General features: G+C 40.1%; 2 protein-coding genes across 3 annotated transcripts; both read right to left on the bottom strand.

Annotated features, from left to right (window-relative positions):
* Window positions 1–17: 17 nt before the first annotated feature.
* LOC135644680 (phosphomevalonate kinase, peroxisomal-like) lies at window positions 18–11,205 on the bottom strand. 2 transcript variants are annotated; one of them, XM_065162478.1, is made up of 10 exons: window positions 11,035–11,204; window positions 10,733–10,883; window positions 8,141–8,238; window positions 6,021–6,133; window positions 5,856–5,908; window positions 5,228–5,626; window positions 4,685–4,786; window positions 4,124–4,351; window positions 2,946–3,068; window positions 18–483 (listed from the first exon to the last, which is right to left on the bottom strand). In XM_065162478.1, exons 1-10 carry the CDS (start codon window positions 11,040–11,042, stop codon window positions 217–219), a joined length of 1,542 nt encoding a protein of 513 aa, XP_065018550.1. In that variant the 5' UTR covers window positions 11,043–11,204; the 3' UTR covers window positions 18–216. The 2 variants fall into 2 exon arrangements, with proteins under 2 accessions (XP_065018550.1, XP_065018551.1); XM_065162479.1 differs by lacking the exon at window positions 4,685–4,786 and having other exon boundaries at window positions 11,035–11,205.
* Window positions 11,206–11,550: 345 nt separating this feature from the next.
* LOC135645608 (AP2/ERF and B3 domain-containing transcription factor At1g50680-like) lies at window positions 11,551–13,397 on the bottom strand. The gene has a single exon (XM_065164160.1). The coding sequence runs from the start codon at window positions 13,181–13,183 to the stop codon at window positions 11,852–11,854; it is 1,332 nt and encodes a 443-aa protein (XP_065020232.1). The 5' UTR covers window positions 13,184–13,397; the 3' UTR covers window positions 11,551–11,851.
* Between the last annotated feature and the right edge of the window lie 1,558 nt (window positions 13,398–14,955).

The raw sequence follows: 14,955 nt of genomic DNA, 5'->3' as shown, positions 1-14,955 counted from the left end.
CCATATTACCCTGATGGTGGAAAAATACTAAACAAACTTTTCTCAAACATAGAAAATCTGGCCTCCACGGACAGAATACTTTTACTTTTCTCTCTCTCTCTCTCTCTCTCTCTCTCTCTCTCTGGTTCTGATATATGGTATAACAATAATAATACAACAATGTTTAGATGTTGTTCGGAATATTGATATGCCTCAACAATAATAAGGGCAACTCGATCATCCAAGCCTCAATCCAGAAACTGCAGTTGACACTTGTTTAACTCTTGGGTCACCACTTTCCAATGACACACCACGTGGATCTTCTTTCACCAAAAGGGGCAAAACACCATGTGAGCTCCAAGTTTTGCCTACTGAATCGCTGGCGTCTCCAAGAATTATAGCAAAAACTGCATCGAAACCACCTGCTCCAGGAACCCCCGCCAACAAAACCCCATCCAAATTCATAGTGGCATCCAGAAGTCGGGTTTGTGATTCTGGTTCGATCTACACAATTAAGAAAAAGAAAATGAAGACACGATACTTACATTAAAGAGACCAGACAAGATGGACAATTTACTGACAACTTACGATTTGCCAACTACCAGCATTTAGAAATGCAAATGACTAACTCCACAATATGATCACCGATGATATTCTAATGCAAGCAAGAGAATGTGTCATGAATCCGTTGGATGCAATTGTTCTTAGAATACACCTTAGCTGTAGTCATTATTGCAAAACCAAGAACATCTAATGCTTAGGTGTTTATTATTATTTGGTATTTTGTTTTAAGGTTACAAGTAGATTGCATCGCGTGTTTTGCTCAGACATACAAGATCGGGAAGAAAAAAAAGAACAAGATCATATCGAAGATATCACCACAAACAGGTCTTGCAAGAGCCAAAAGGAAAATTTCTGTGTTCAAGTCCGAGTGACTCCACTATGAGCTAATCTAAACTAATCAGCCAAGAATAACATAAATTCTATAATTACATAACAGTTTAATTGCATCAATGGGTACTCTATAGAATTCATACAAGTTCCTTTTGTCATGCATTCCAAAGAATGATCACATAATATAAAAACCATGTGACGAAAAGAAAGGGTGATTGTCAAACAATAGTTAACCAGAACCAACCCTCACATCATATAAAACCGAACAATGATCCTTGTTTACCAACCACACATTGTCTAACCGAATCAAATTCTCTCTCGATACGTTCCTCAAAAAATCCGATTCGTGCTGATTCTTCCCCCAACTACCGAAGAGATCTCAGCAGAATTGCCACATATGAAATTGAACACAATTTTGCAAAGAAATACCCCACTTGTTTCTCGAGAAGACATGGGAAACATGCTCAATATCATTTGACTGAATAGTTGCCTCAGCTCCTTGTTGTTTGAAGAAACCCTCCCCTTCGATTGGTCTTTTTTCACGAAAAACAGACATGAGATAACAAATCAAGTCTTTCCCTAAGATTTTGAATAGCTGTTCTAAATTCAAGTTGATTATGTTTCGTTTCTTCCTCGGAGAAAGACGATCAAACAATTCCCAATCATGGTCCTTGTGGATTGGATCATCCGTATAGGATAAAAAAAGAAACTCCAAATATTAGCTATCTTTCTCTTTGAATGAGATCTTACAACTAGAATCCCTCTTTTTTCCGATCCGGTTCCTCCACCACCGCGAACTCTGGACCAACAAAAAAAAAATGACCTCTCCAAAAAGTTGCTTACACTTGTAGATATCACTGTTTGATATGCTTCAATAGCGAAGTATGTTACATATGGATCATAGGAAAGGAACTTGTTCACAAATATCAACTGATTTTGTGAGTGCAGTTCTGATGATAGATAATCTCCCCATTAAGTGGCATATCGCCTTCTCAACTGACTTTACATAAATTTTCATACTGTCAGAACCAACTAGCTTTAGAGGTGCAGCGGGGCCTAAGACATGAGGATCCACGATGAGTGATCTAGCACGTCTTTGTTACCGAGATACATGCACTTGACCGAAGAGAGCAATTTAAAGCTTCTTCTTTGTAATTGCATATATACAGAACTTTCTATAGCACAAAAAAAATTTCCTAAGATATAAAATTGCTCCCTGAGCCTATTTAATTCATTACATAGAACATTGATGATAAGTTTACGAATCAAGTCTGCCTTGTAAAAAGATAGATCATTCATAAAAAGGTTATACAATAACAACAACAACAACAAAGCCGTAAGTCTGAATTCTCTGGGGTCGGCTACATAAATCTTTTGCCGTCACTGAGATTTGTAAAAAGTTGTATATTTAGTTAAGTTTGAAGTATTTAAATCTTTATTTATAGTTTTTATTAAAGTCCTTTTAGCTCTTCTTCTATCTTTTCTCGTGTCACTAATATTAATCATTTCACCTCTTCTGATTACTGCATCTGAAGGTCTCATACAATCTTAAATGATTTTTTCTCATCTTATCCTATATCAAAAGATACCTAGTTGAATTGGGCAGGCATTCAGTTGAATTACTGAAGCGATACCATTCATGAAATGCTACAGTACCATTTGAATTAAGCAGGCAAAGGACAATCAATATAAATTCTAAAATAGCTTAAAATCATGTTATCAGGCTGAAACTCAACAGGCAATGAGTTTTTAATTTCTACAACCAGAAACGTTTCGTGTCCAGCCTGAGCACAGCTCTCTCAGAATATTCTAAACACTGGACCAAACTTCCACAAGATCCTGTAAGCCTTAACAAACTTGTTAAGAGCTCACAGGCATGCCTTGTCTAGTTGGAACAAATCTGAATTACATTCCACAAGTTACTGCAGGTAGCACCATATATCTTAGCAATAAACTGTCTTAACAAGTAATTAAGTCGTTTTATTCTCCAATATAAACTACATAATAACAAAAACCTAGAAGATTTGTCCTGAAGAAAACCCATAATGAGACTTGGAACAAAATAAACTTACAGGAACACCAGCTGCCTTGCCCATTTCTCGCATATGAAGCCTGATCTCTAGAAAAGCATTTCTTGCTCCTATCAATGACTTGACGACAAATTCTTGATATTGATCATTAACAAGCTGCATCCACTGGACAAGTATAGGTTCTTTTATATTAGGATGATTCACCATAAACAAAAAGAGAGGTAACAGAAATTCTGTAGAAAACATAATTAAAACACAACAATCATAGAAAATTGACATGTATTTCACAGCAAGTAACACTTCACCAAATAGATTGATGCACTGACTCTGATGCTCCAAAAGATTATAATATCTTATATAATTTATACTATCTTTTTGGACCAAAAATTGCCTATCTCTTAGGGATATGAAAATTATTTATGAATAAAAGAGAAAAATCTATGATGCAAGATGACATTCAGAAATCTATATTCTCGAAAGAAACAGGAAAAATGTTCACACAAGAAAAACATAGATTTTCAAACTTGCCATGAATATTAAAATATTAAAAATCTCCAGGAAAAATCTACAAGCTTTAAGCTTTTCTTTGTGTCCAAAGAGAAATTTCAATGATTGAGGGCTTATATTCTAAAGAGAAATAGGAAAAGATGTCAGTAAACATAAATTTTAAAACTTGTCATGAATATAAAAATGTTATATACTGAGAAATAAAAGTGTTTTTCATTTTTATTAGTTGATCATATAAATATTCAAAAATCTTTCATACATGTATTTAATGGATATTAAATGCATGCAAATGGCAACGCCAATTCCAATGCTAATACAAATCTGCATGTTCTTCTTGCTCTTAAGACATCCTTGTCAGACTTCTAACTCCAATCAGAACCACAGCACCATAATGTCCCATGGTCAGCACTAATCATGCTCTAGCTTGTGGTTGCTTGGGTTTCTTGACTCTAATACCATGAATAAATCATCGAGCTCCAACCATAACTGCTAATTTGTCATAATTGGGACATGTTTGTCTTTAACTATTCCTTCCTTAACTGTTCTTTTCCGGAAATCAAATGTTAGAAGACTCTGCATTCAGGAACAGAAGCAGGGTTCCTATTTACATGAATTGGGTTAAAAGATATGCATCATTCTTTTCAGTTACCATTTTCTGTTAATTCGGTTTTCATTTAACAAGTGAATGCACGATGTAAGAAGTTACTAAATACCATTCCATGGGCATGCCGGCTGCAGCTGCTGATAATATGGCTGTATGCATCCCAGTAATCCGCTGCTAGCTTGCTTAAATTTTTTAATTGCTCCTCAAGCATTGAATTGGCAGATGCAATTCTTTTCCATGTTTCTTGGGACTTCTGAGGATCAGACTTTTGCCACTGCTTCACAGAGCCAACCATCGAGGGGGTAGATGAACCTCCAGTGCCAGGTTCCCCTAGTAGCTGACATGACAATTTAACCACATAAAAAGTTCATATAATGCCTAATAAAATACAGATACAGAGAAAATCAAGAAGCTTTGGACAAAATAACCTAACTCACAAGATAATCTCAAAGGAACCAGCATAATTAACATGAAGATGTACAATAAAAAATATGCTAAAAATACATATTGTTCCTTGACATTTCAACTCATCATTGTGGAAAAAAAAAAAAAACTTTCCAAGCACATTCCCAAAGGAAGAATGCTAGAAAAAATTTATCACGACTTTTTATCAATTGGGAAACGTCACATAGTTGATTAGTCGAAGGCGTCAAGGAAGTTGTAGGCTTACAAGGGTCATAAGTGGAGGTAAGGAGAAATGAGACTTGTCATGATCCCATTTTGCTTGCAAAATATCAATGACTACATCCAGCAAATGCTTTTCTCCAGTTACCTGTAAATTCATAATAAGATAACTCTAAGTAATAAATCTCTTTATCAATAAATTAAGGTTCTGACTTTTTTGTCAACATAAATTGATCTTCAATTAAGATTTAGAAGCTGAAAACATATTAGTGCCTTAATTATGTCTCATCTTGTAATCTAGATCAAACAGCAGACACCAACAAAAAAGCAAAATTAAGCACATTTAAGGGAAAAATATGTAGAACATCCAAATTACGTCTTCCTCAGAATAAAAGACATTGATCTCATACAATCAAGAATTACTTTTTATACTACTAAAGTTTTTAGCAACTGCTCCAGTGATGATATAACTAGTATGCCCAGAACCAAGAAGTTTCCAAACAAGTAAACAGAATTTATATGGAACAGCTATACATAGGAACCACATTTATATCAATTAGAAAGAAAGATGGCACAATAGTGAAGAAACCTGAGCAGAGGAAAGAACTGCAGGAGAAAATCTGACATATTGTTGACTGCCATAGACAGCAGCACTGATGTCAAAACCACTGCCAATTTTGCCTTGAGCTATACAATGAGCACTTTGAGCTATAATGTGTACCAAATCAAGATCTGAATTAGCTGCATTCCCATGACCCAAACTTTTTTCTGATAATGGGAGGCTAACAACCCCAAGGTAGTGAAGTAATGCTGCAACAACTGATGCAGTCATTGCAGCTGATGAACCAAGTCCAGTTTTTGCAACCTCAGGTTTGCATTTCTCTCCAGTAGCCACTCCATTAGGAGCTTCTGAATTAAATGTAATCAAGGAAAAGGGAGGAAGTGAAGCCAGTGCATCTGTAGTCAAAGGTAAGCCGTGTGCTTCGATCTGATAACAGAATGAGATACAGTTTAGTTTTCTTAATTGTTAAACAGTCATCAAGTAAAACAGCATGACATAATAAGATTGACAGTTATGGCTTGAACATCGAAATGGCAATATAGCAACTTACAAGGCAGACCAGTAAATAGAATATAACAATCATGTGTCAAGGAAATATGACAATCAGCACACATGCAAACAAAGAAAGCTTTTGTATAAAAAAAAGGATGATTACCTGGTTTCGATAAGAATAGAAATCATTGGCACCTAATATTGTAATATCAAGACCTACATTGAATATGGAAAATATAAATACAAATGCAGATATGAGCATAATTAATATTAATGAACGTATAAGTGGGGGAACTAAAAGAAAATGTAAATGATACAATGAAACTACCTTGTAGAAGTAGTCTTTGTAATTTATCCTTCTTGCTCTCATCAACAAGTATCACCTTGGAGGCAGTTATGGCATACTGAATGGCTTGTTCCACAAAAGGGTTCGTGAAATCTCTGGAAGTTTCAACAATAGTAAAGCAATCATGTTAAATAGGCAGTTGAAGAAAAAAGTTCTTTTCTTGAACGATGGACAAAGGACAATTCAGATAACTGTAATGATCGACAATTTGAAGAATTACAGAAAAAAGGAAAACTGCTGACCCTATGCTAGATGTACAAAAAGTGGCAGCAAGACTTCTTCCAATAATTTGTCAATTATAAAGAAAAACATAATGTTGATCAGCAAATATTAACCAGCAAGAAACATGATAAATAAGATTGCAAATCTGGATGGAGACACTCTTCTTGAATGACTTTGGACGTGCCTAATGTTTCCATTGGGTTAATACCACTTTCTGATGGATCAGTTTATGATGCCAATGCAGCGGCAGTACAAACGAAAAATATTCTAGCCAAGAGAATGCCTTTGTGGATCTAAGTTCTTCAACGAGGCCAATGAAAACAAAATCTGATCAGTGATTTAAAAAGCGTTAGGTGCCAAAAGACGCCAAGGTCCCAAAATACCTGAGACGCTAGGCGCTCGTCCAGGTGCTCGCCCGAGTGAAGCGCGATGCTCTAAAATATTAAAAAATATATATATAAATATTTTAAAATATTAAAATATATTTTAATATCTTAAAATATTCTCTATTGTTAACAGTAGAGTGTGAGGAGACCGAGGTGAGAAGCTGAGTCACGGTGAGAACTCAATCGTGGACAGGAGGCTATTGTTTGAGAGCAACAGCAGCAGGTGGCAGCGACAACGACAGCGATAGTGACATCGGGCAGTAGCAGAGAGCGGCAGTAGCAACGGGCGACAGCAGAGAGAGGTAGCAACAGTGGCAACGATAACAGAGAGTAGCGGCAGCGACAGCGACAGTGGCAGCAGAGAGCAGCGGCAGCGATAGGCAGAGGCAACAGCAGCGACAGCAGAGAGGAAATGTCGGTGGCGGAATCGCGAGTAATGTTGGGGTTAGGGGAAGTCCCGAGGAGGAGGCTTCAAACCATCTAACGCAAATACGACCAAACCAGACCTGAAAAGGTGGTTCAGTCGCTTGGTTTAAACCGGACGCTCACCCGAAGCACCCGACGCCTGGGCTCGGGCGAGCGCCCAAGCGACGCCTCTTTGAAGCGCGCCGCTTGGACATTAAATGAGGCGCTCGAGCCTCGCCTCGCTCGAGCGCCTTTTGAAATCACTGAATCTAATAAGCTCTTAGATCAACAATGTCAAAATAACATTAGATTACCTATACAATCTCTCGTGTGGTCAGAAAAATACATTTGTATGTTATTTCTCTTCAAAATAACATACAAATGATTTTATCCTTAAATTTTATAAATATAAGATTCTATAAACATTATGTACATCTATGTGCGTGGGTGGGTGGTGGGAGGGTGTCTATATTGCTATTACCATGATCAGTCAAGTGAGCTTTTTCCCGGATGCTTGGAAAAAAACTCATGTACAATGCATCTTTGTTCAGAAGGCTGATAATACATGCAGGACAAGTCACAAGCTCTTCTAGCACAAGAATAGTAATGACCATATCTGACGAAAAGAAAAGATGAATGACAAAGAATCAGTTAACATAACTAACAAGATTGTATCCCAATTCACACTGGCCTAAAGATGCCTCCATTTGCAAAAATCAAGGGACTTCCAAGGCCTAAAGTATTCTTGGAAGGGTGCAAGCTGCACTTGCAATGAACAATTCCACAGAATTTCAAATCTTATATTCAGGATATCCAAGTTCATTGTCAAAATCACGCATAACACCTTTCCATTGTCACCTTGTATTAAGACAATTTAGCATATATTTTATAGTTCAGTTGCAGCTTCTCCGCAACTCAATATGGCTTTTGGTTTAGGAGGGTGATCCTGAGCAGCAAAAGACAATGTGCATGATTATACAATAAAACGTATAAATGTAAATTCATATGAGTTGCCCAAAACCATAAGCCAACTGCTGAACATATATTGAGTTCAATCACAAAAAAGTAGGCATTCAATCAAGCACTTGCCTTGAGGAGGTGCATTGCAAGGTTGAGTTTTTAAGTGATAATTTGTATGTGCACTCTCTAGATAGCTGAGGAGATGTTACTTTAACATCTGTCCATGCCTGAAACAAGTATAGATCAGTGAAATAAGCCCAACAAGTTGTACATAATATTAAAATACATGAATAGTTTGATCAGAAATCAATAAGATTTATTTCACTGCTTAATACAGCATGAAAGAAGGATATATTTGTTTCTTTTCAATTAAGGCATCAAATATTTTTTTTAAAAAAAAAGGAAGATCAAACCACAAAGGTATGCACGGTTACATGAAATATTCATGCACAGAGACTAAAAACCACCAATCCCGATACCTAAGCAAGAAAGTAACTTTGTGCTTAATCATTTTGGCACTTTATCAAATCACTTCTTAACATAAATCATCTCAGAGTGGACTTAATAATCATGTACAAACTCAAGCAGGAAAAAGTTGCACATGGAAAAGGTCAGAGGTATATCAATTATCAAATCATGGAGTCACCACAATGCTGAGTTGTGAGCCTCCTAGCTGCCTACTATGAAATGATTCTTAGCTATGTGATGGGGTACAAGATGAGAACTTTAAGGGTCCGTTTGGAAACACATTCGTATTTTTAATAGGCATTTGGAGAAAGAGATTTGAGTGAATATGCAATTATGGAATACCTTAAGTATCTGGTAAACAATTGATGAAGACTGCATTTTAAATGTGCATTAACGTAAGTATTTTTTGGTAAAATTATATTCTAAAAATCCATTAAATATTACGTGACAAATTTATCCTTCTAACATTTTTCATATTTATTCAAAAGTGAATACATATTTTTTTAAAAAATTAAAAAGTAAATAAATAAATAAATAAATGTATGTAATCTTACAAAAAAAAATTGTACTGCTTAGATATATTATAAATAAAATATATATTCATGTAAATGAATGTAAAATAACCTTTCAAAATAAATAAATAGAATTCTACCTTATAGAAGACATGTGAGAGGAGTCGGCAACAACAGAAATCGATAGAAGGGGAGAGGAAATGAGGGTTAGGAATTTTATAATATAGTGGTAATCTTATTATTTTAAAGAATGTTATATGATACATTGGAAAATTAAAAAAAATTCATTAGCATCCCTCAAATGCTCTATGCTAATACTACCTTCAGGTAGCATCAGCATTTGAGCATTTACATTGCAGCATTTAGGTCCACTGTGACTTAAAAACAAAAATTTATCAAACACCAAGTCACACTTGAAATATGTATTGGGTTCTCAATACACATTTCAAATGTGTTCCAAAACACACTCTAAGCCTTTAGATAGAAAAAGTATGACATCCCCCATTAATCTTTTACCAAAATTGGGAGATGTTGTGATGGCTTATAGGACTAAATGGAACTTGCCAATATTAACTTGGGCTTCAATTTTATTGGGTTTTATGTTATTAGGCCACCAAGTCGTTGGATCAGTAATCATATCAAGTGGGATCATAATAAGAAAAATTAATCTAGAATATCTAAGTTATTGAGATTGTGTCATATCGTTCTTTACATAAATGACAAAGAGTCTAAGATGGTATGTGCATGTTCAAAGGAAACTTATAGATGTGGTGAAATAATCTGGATCAATATTAGTGATATAAGAAGAGAAAGAAGAAAAACTAAGAAGGCTGCTAGGAACAATAAAAAGAAAATGCTGAATAAAAGCATATCCACATGAGAATGATAGCTGCCTAGTTAAGACTTTGACTGTTTGATAGCAAAGTACAAGGGTCGAATCCCATCATCACCACTTGCCATTTGCAGAAAAATAAAAAAATAAAAACATTCATGTAGCTAACCCGAATAGTTGGGACATTATGCTTGTTGTTGTTATGTTGTATCATCTGGCTCTTTACATTTGTGATAATTTTTCTCCACATATACAAAGGGGAAGGTAAATTTTCTATCTTAAATCTGCACAGCTAGGACTAGGGAATTTTAACAGTCTTATGTGCCAACATGAAAAATCTACTTGACCATTAAAATTAATTATTCCATTTTTATTTATGATAAATATGTTTCAATAATCACCAATTGAAACGAGAGGATCACCTCGGGGAGCGAAAAAGCACAATTGCAAATAAATTTTCATCCAAACTTCACCCCAGACATGTTAGGAGCTCGGAATTAGTCTATCTGTCGGGCCTTAGACAAAACCAAAGGGCTGCTGAACAAATATAAACCCTTCCAGAACATGTTTCAATCTGGCCCTGACGCAGGTATGCATCATCTTCATCATGGAAATGACATTATTTTCAGAGGCCTCTGGCTTTGGGCACTCCTCGCTTTGCATTTACCCTATTTCATTACGCCCACAAGAAGCTAACAGAAACAACAAATCCAAAAGATTGTCGTCACAACAACCATTGGGTTATCTTTTTTGCAGTTTGATTAATATAAGAAAGCTCCTGCGATGGTTCGAGCAAATAGGTTACTCCTCGCTGATCGAGATTCTATTTTTCCGTTGTTCCAAAATCTCGAATCTTTTCGTTCGCATAAGAAACGTCATAGAAGGTTTAAAGGAAAAGAAATCACTGACCCACGCCCAGCTCTCGGGCTTGATCTCATTGTAGAGAGGCCTGACGATCGCATAGAAGCGGGCCGTGGTGCTGAGAACGAGCCCCGCGTTGGGTCTCTCCAGAATCAGGTATCCACCGGTGATCAGAACCTTTCCGGGGGCCGAAACAACTCTATCCAAACAAGAAAAGAGGAGTCTGAGACCCGACCGACATGAGGGGAAGAAACCCCAAAACTGCGTCGCATCAAGAAACCCTTTCTCGGAATAGAAGGGCAACGTTTCGAAGCAAATCGAAGCAAACGGATCGTGACGGGGGAACTCACACTTCCATCGTCGCTCTTCTCGAGTCGCACCCACCGCCAAGCCAGAAGTGAGACCAATGCCGTGAGAAGGAACGGGAACACCAGCGATTTTATTCACCGGAGATAGAGAGAGCACCTCAGACACGGCTTTGCGCAGGACCGGTGCGCAGCGAGAGATCACTCCTCTGGCCCTCGTCCCGTACATGTACTTTGGACGCCGCATCCGCCAGTCGTGAGGGGTTCGTTGTGTCACTCACGAGACTGAACCCGACCCGGTCTAGATTGGGTCCGACCGGAATAGATAGATAGATTCGGGTGGGTCAGATGAGCCGGTCAGGTGTTGATGACGTATGTCGACGACACATGCCAACCACGTGATCCGTAAATGAGTTAAAATCATATGACTGAGAGATAATTTCAAGGTTTTATAAAATCAATATCCAACAGTTTGAGTCGAAAATGTTAAATCAGTCAAATCATAGACTCTTTCCCCAACAAAATGGCAAACATGATTTGTAGTAGAAAGAAACACTGCTACAATAAATATTAGTCCTCCCGAGACATAATAGAGCCATACAGAATAAAAAGTATCGAATATAGAGGACGGACAAAAGGAGCTACGCTCGATTAAAGAACAAAGTCAGTTCTTCATAAAATACTACAGCCTATTACAAGCCTTCACATTGAAAGGAAGTAACAACATGAAACAAGGCTCCATCTAAACCATACCATAAGCAAGTCGGTGCTTCGCAATAACCTAAGCAGCAAACACCATCGAGTAATCGACAGAGGGGAGAGGAGGATCTTAAGATCAGTACGTGCCCAAGCGTGTTCTTGTTCATCCCCTATCATTTGTGTCAGTGATCGAGACACCGAACAATCTCAACCTCTTCTTCCTCTTTTCCTGCTCCTCTTCCTCCTGCTGTCGTGCTTCCGATGATTTCTGAGTCACCGCTAACCCTGATACTACCTCTCCTACCTCATCTTCCTCCTTCGTCTTCCTCTTAAAACTAAGTCCCAGTCCCATCGCACCACTCCTGCTCCCGCTGAAGCCACTGCTGCGATCGCCTTCCTCGTCTCCTTCTACCGTCTTCCTCTTCAGACCGAGTCCCAGTCCCATTGCCCCATTCCCGCTCCTCCCGCTATAGCCGCTGCTGCGATCGCCTTCCTCGTCTCCTTCTTCCGTCTTCCTCTTACAACCGAGTCCCAGTCCCACCGTCCCGTTCTTGCTCCAACTAAAACCGCTAGTGCGATTGCCTTCCTCGTCTCCCTCTTCCGGCTTCCTCTTACAGCTGAGTCCCAGTCCCACCGCCCCGTTCTTGCTCCAACTAAAACCACTAGTGCGATGACCGTCGCCACTGCACCGAATGATGTCGATCAAGCAGTACGTTCTCCGGAGTCCATCCCTCTCCTCACACCTATAGAATGCCACCGTGTCCTTGGCCTGAAGTCTCTTCTCCTTCACAAACTTATTCCAGCCCTTGGTGAAGACGTAACTCTGGCTGCTCTTCCAGTAACAGTATCGGAATGTCCACGAGCGGTCTTCTCGGTCCACGAACTCGACCATCACCTCATCGGCCGTCACCGAAGCCACCTGTGGAAAGTACTTGGTCGCGTGCTTCTTCGGTATGACCAGCCTGTTGAGCTTCCCGACGTCGCTTGGCGTCAGTTCCTTGAGGAACATCTCCAGGAAAGCCACATTGCCGCTTGTGCCAGCGTGAGGGAGGCTCGGCCTCGGCGCCGCCTTGACAGCGGCTGCTGCAATGGCGTGTCGCCTAACGTATTCCTCCATCCGTGACTCGTACGATCCCATCTTGATCATGTCAAGCACCTCGTCGGTGGTGAACGTCTCCTGGAACTTGTGCTCGTGGGCGGTGAGCGGGGTCGCGGGGAGGTTGCGGTGCGAGTCGCCATGGTGGAGCTTGATAGCCGCGCTGTCGTAAGCAGCTGCCGCCGCCTGCTCCGACTTGAAGGTGCCGAGCCAGATGCGGTGACCGTGAGCGTAGATCTGCGCGCCCCAGTGTCCGTTCTGTTGCAGCATGACGCCTTTGTATCGGGTGGAGGTGTTGGAGGTGGTCGCCATGCAGGGGGCGAAGCTAACCCAATTAACGATGCTGTTAGAATCGGATCCTTCGCGTCCCGCTGCCATGGTGGTTGCCACTGAGATCATGCTGCCGGCGTCCTCTTCCCTAGAAGGAATGCGGAAGACGGATCCGGTTGAGCAGCAGGCGGTGTAATTTCTCAAGTGTTCTGGCTTGTCGAGGGGGCACCTACGGAGATGAGGTATTCATTCATGCGAGAAGAAACATAAGCAAGGGGTGCAGAGAGGGGTCGAGCATACAAGAAAAGGACGTCGATCTGGGACAAAGAGCTCACCTTAATGATTCGTCCATCTCCGTTTCAGATAAATGCATAGAAGGAGAGCAAGTTCTTCAAATCTCCAAGACATTAAGGAACAAACCATGCACTTCAGTTCATGGGGTCCATAAAAGAAGCTTTAGCATTAAGATACGCACATGTACCATAATAACAAAAGAAGGAGATGTGGGGGACGCCTCCGAGGAGAATGGTGCTCGGTGGGAATTAATCCATGGAGAAAAATATGGAAGACAAGTCGAAGGAGAAGGAGAAGGAGAAGCAGAAGAGAGTTGATTGCGGAGATGGGATATGAGGATGCGAGATGGGTATGGGTATATGAAGGGAAGATGGAAAGAAGGAAACGGGAGGAGCCTTAAATGGACAGTAAACAAGCTTCGCCATAAAGAAGGGGAAGGGAAGGGGGTACATAAAAAAGCAAGAGATATTTGATAGAGGAGATGGGAAAGGTTGGAAGGAGGGCTAATTTAGGAAGGATGATGCCAACGGAGGCCTTAAAATTAGACAATCAAGGGGAGTTGATTGGAAAGAGGTGGCTTGTCAGGGATATCTCCCCCCCCCCCTCTCTCCCTCCCTCCCTTGGATTCCGCAACCTAAAACAAACAAAACAAATTAAATTTTCCGGTGGCAGCAGCCAGCAGCTCTGAGATGTGAGCGAGGTGTCCCTCCACCCAAACTGAAGTTCACCTACCTCTTTCTTCTGTCCATCATGTAAAAAACATCGCTCGATCCTATTTCTCTCAAACCAAGAGCTGTTTTTTAGATTCCGAGCATCACAAAAATATTCTTGTGCCGACCCACCCCGATTGGTTTGTTTGACGACGACGACAGGTTCCCCATCGAATGCGCGCGCGGCAAAAACCACCATTTGCAGAAATGCTGCTGCCGCTCGAGTCGACGTTAGTCCGCAAGTCCATTTCTCTACAGCCGAAAAACCAAACGAGAACTCGCTCACATCTCTTCTTTGAGCTCCGACGTTGCGGTGAAACAAGGAGTCGGTTCGCGGGAACAACATACTGCCCTTCATCGTCGGAACACGCGCGTGGAGACGGATGAGGTGGGTCCCAGCTCTGCACGTCAGGGAGGCCGCCCTCCAGCCTTCGCACGAGGGACCCAAACGCTGGACGCACACGGGACTTTTGATGGGCGGAGACGTGTGGCGGTCGTGCGCCGCCGAACGGAGGCGGATAAGCTCGAGCCGCACTGATTTTGCGTTTCCGTCTTCGAACGGAGGCACATGAGCGCTGGGGATTGGATTGGATTGAATACTGGTTCGTTGTCTTCTTCCTTGATGTCCTTGGGTGGAAGGTAACCATCGTTTGGTATGTCTTGAATTGGAGACTCCCGATAACAGTTCTTTGTCTGCTTTTTTTTTTTGTCCTACGGCTGTGAATATTTTGATAATTTGATATCCAATATCAAGATTTAGCTTACGTATATTATATTATTTACATAAAGCTTATCGTTTCTTTTTCCTCGACTAGAGAAGAGAAGAGAGAGAGAGAGAAAGAGCGAGAGAGATACTGTGGGAACATATGTGATTGCTTGACCGACGGAAGCCCCGCG

This window comes from Musa acuminata, chromosome BXJ3-8 (genome assembly GCF_036884655.1).
Source record: "Musa acuminata AAA Group cultivar baxijiao chromosome BXJ3-8, Cavendish_Baxijiao_AAA, whole genome shotgun sequence".
NCBI classification, from domain to species: domain Eukaryota; kingdom Viridiplantae; phylum Streptophyta; class Magnoliopsida; order Zingiberales; family Musaceae; genus Musa; species Musa acuminata.
Note: the sequence above shows the minus strand (reverse complement) of the source record. Positions and strands in the feature narration are given on the sequence as shown.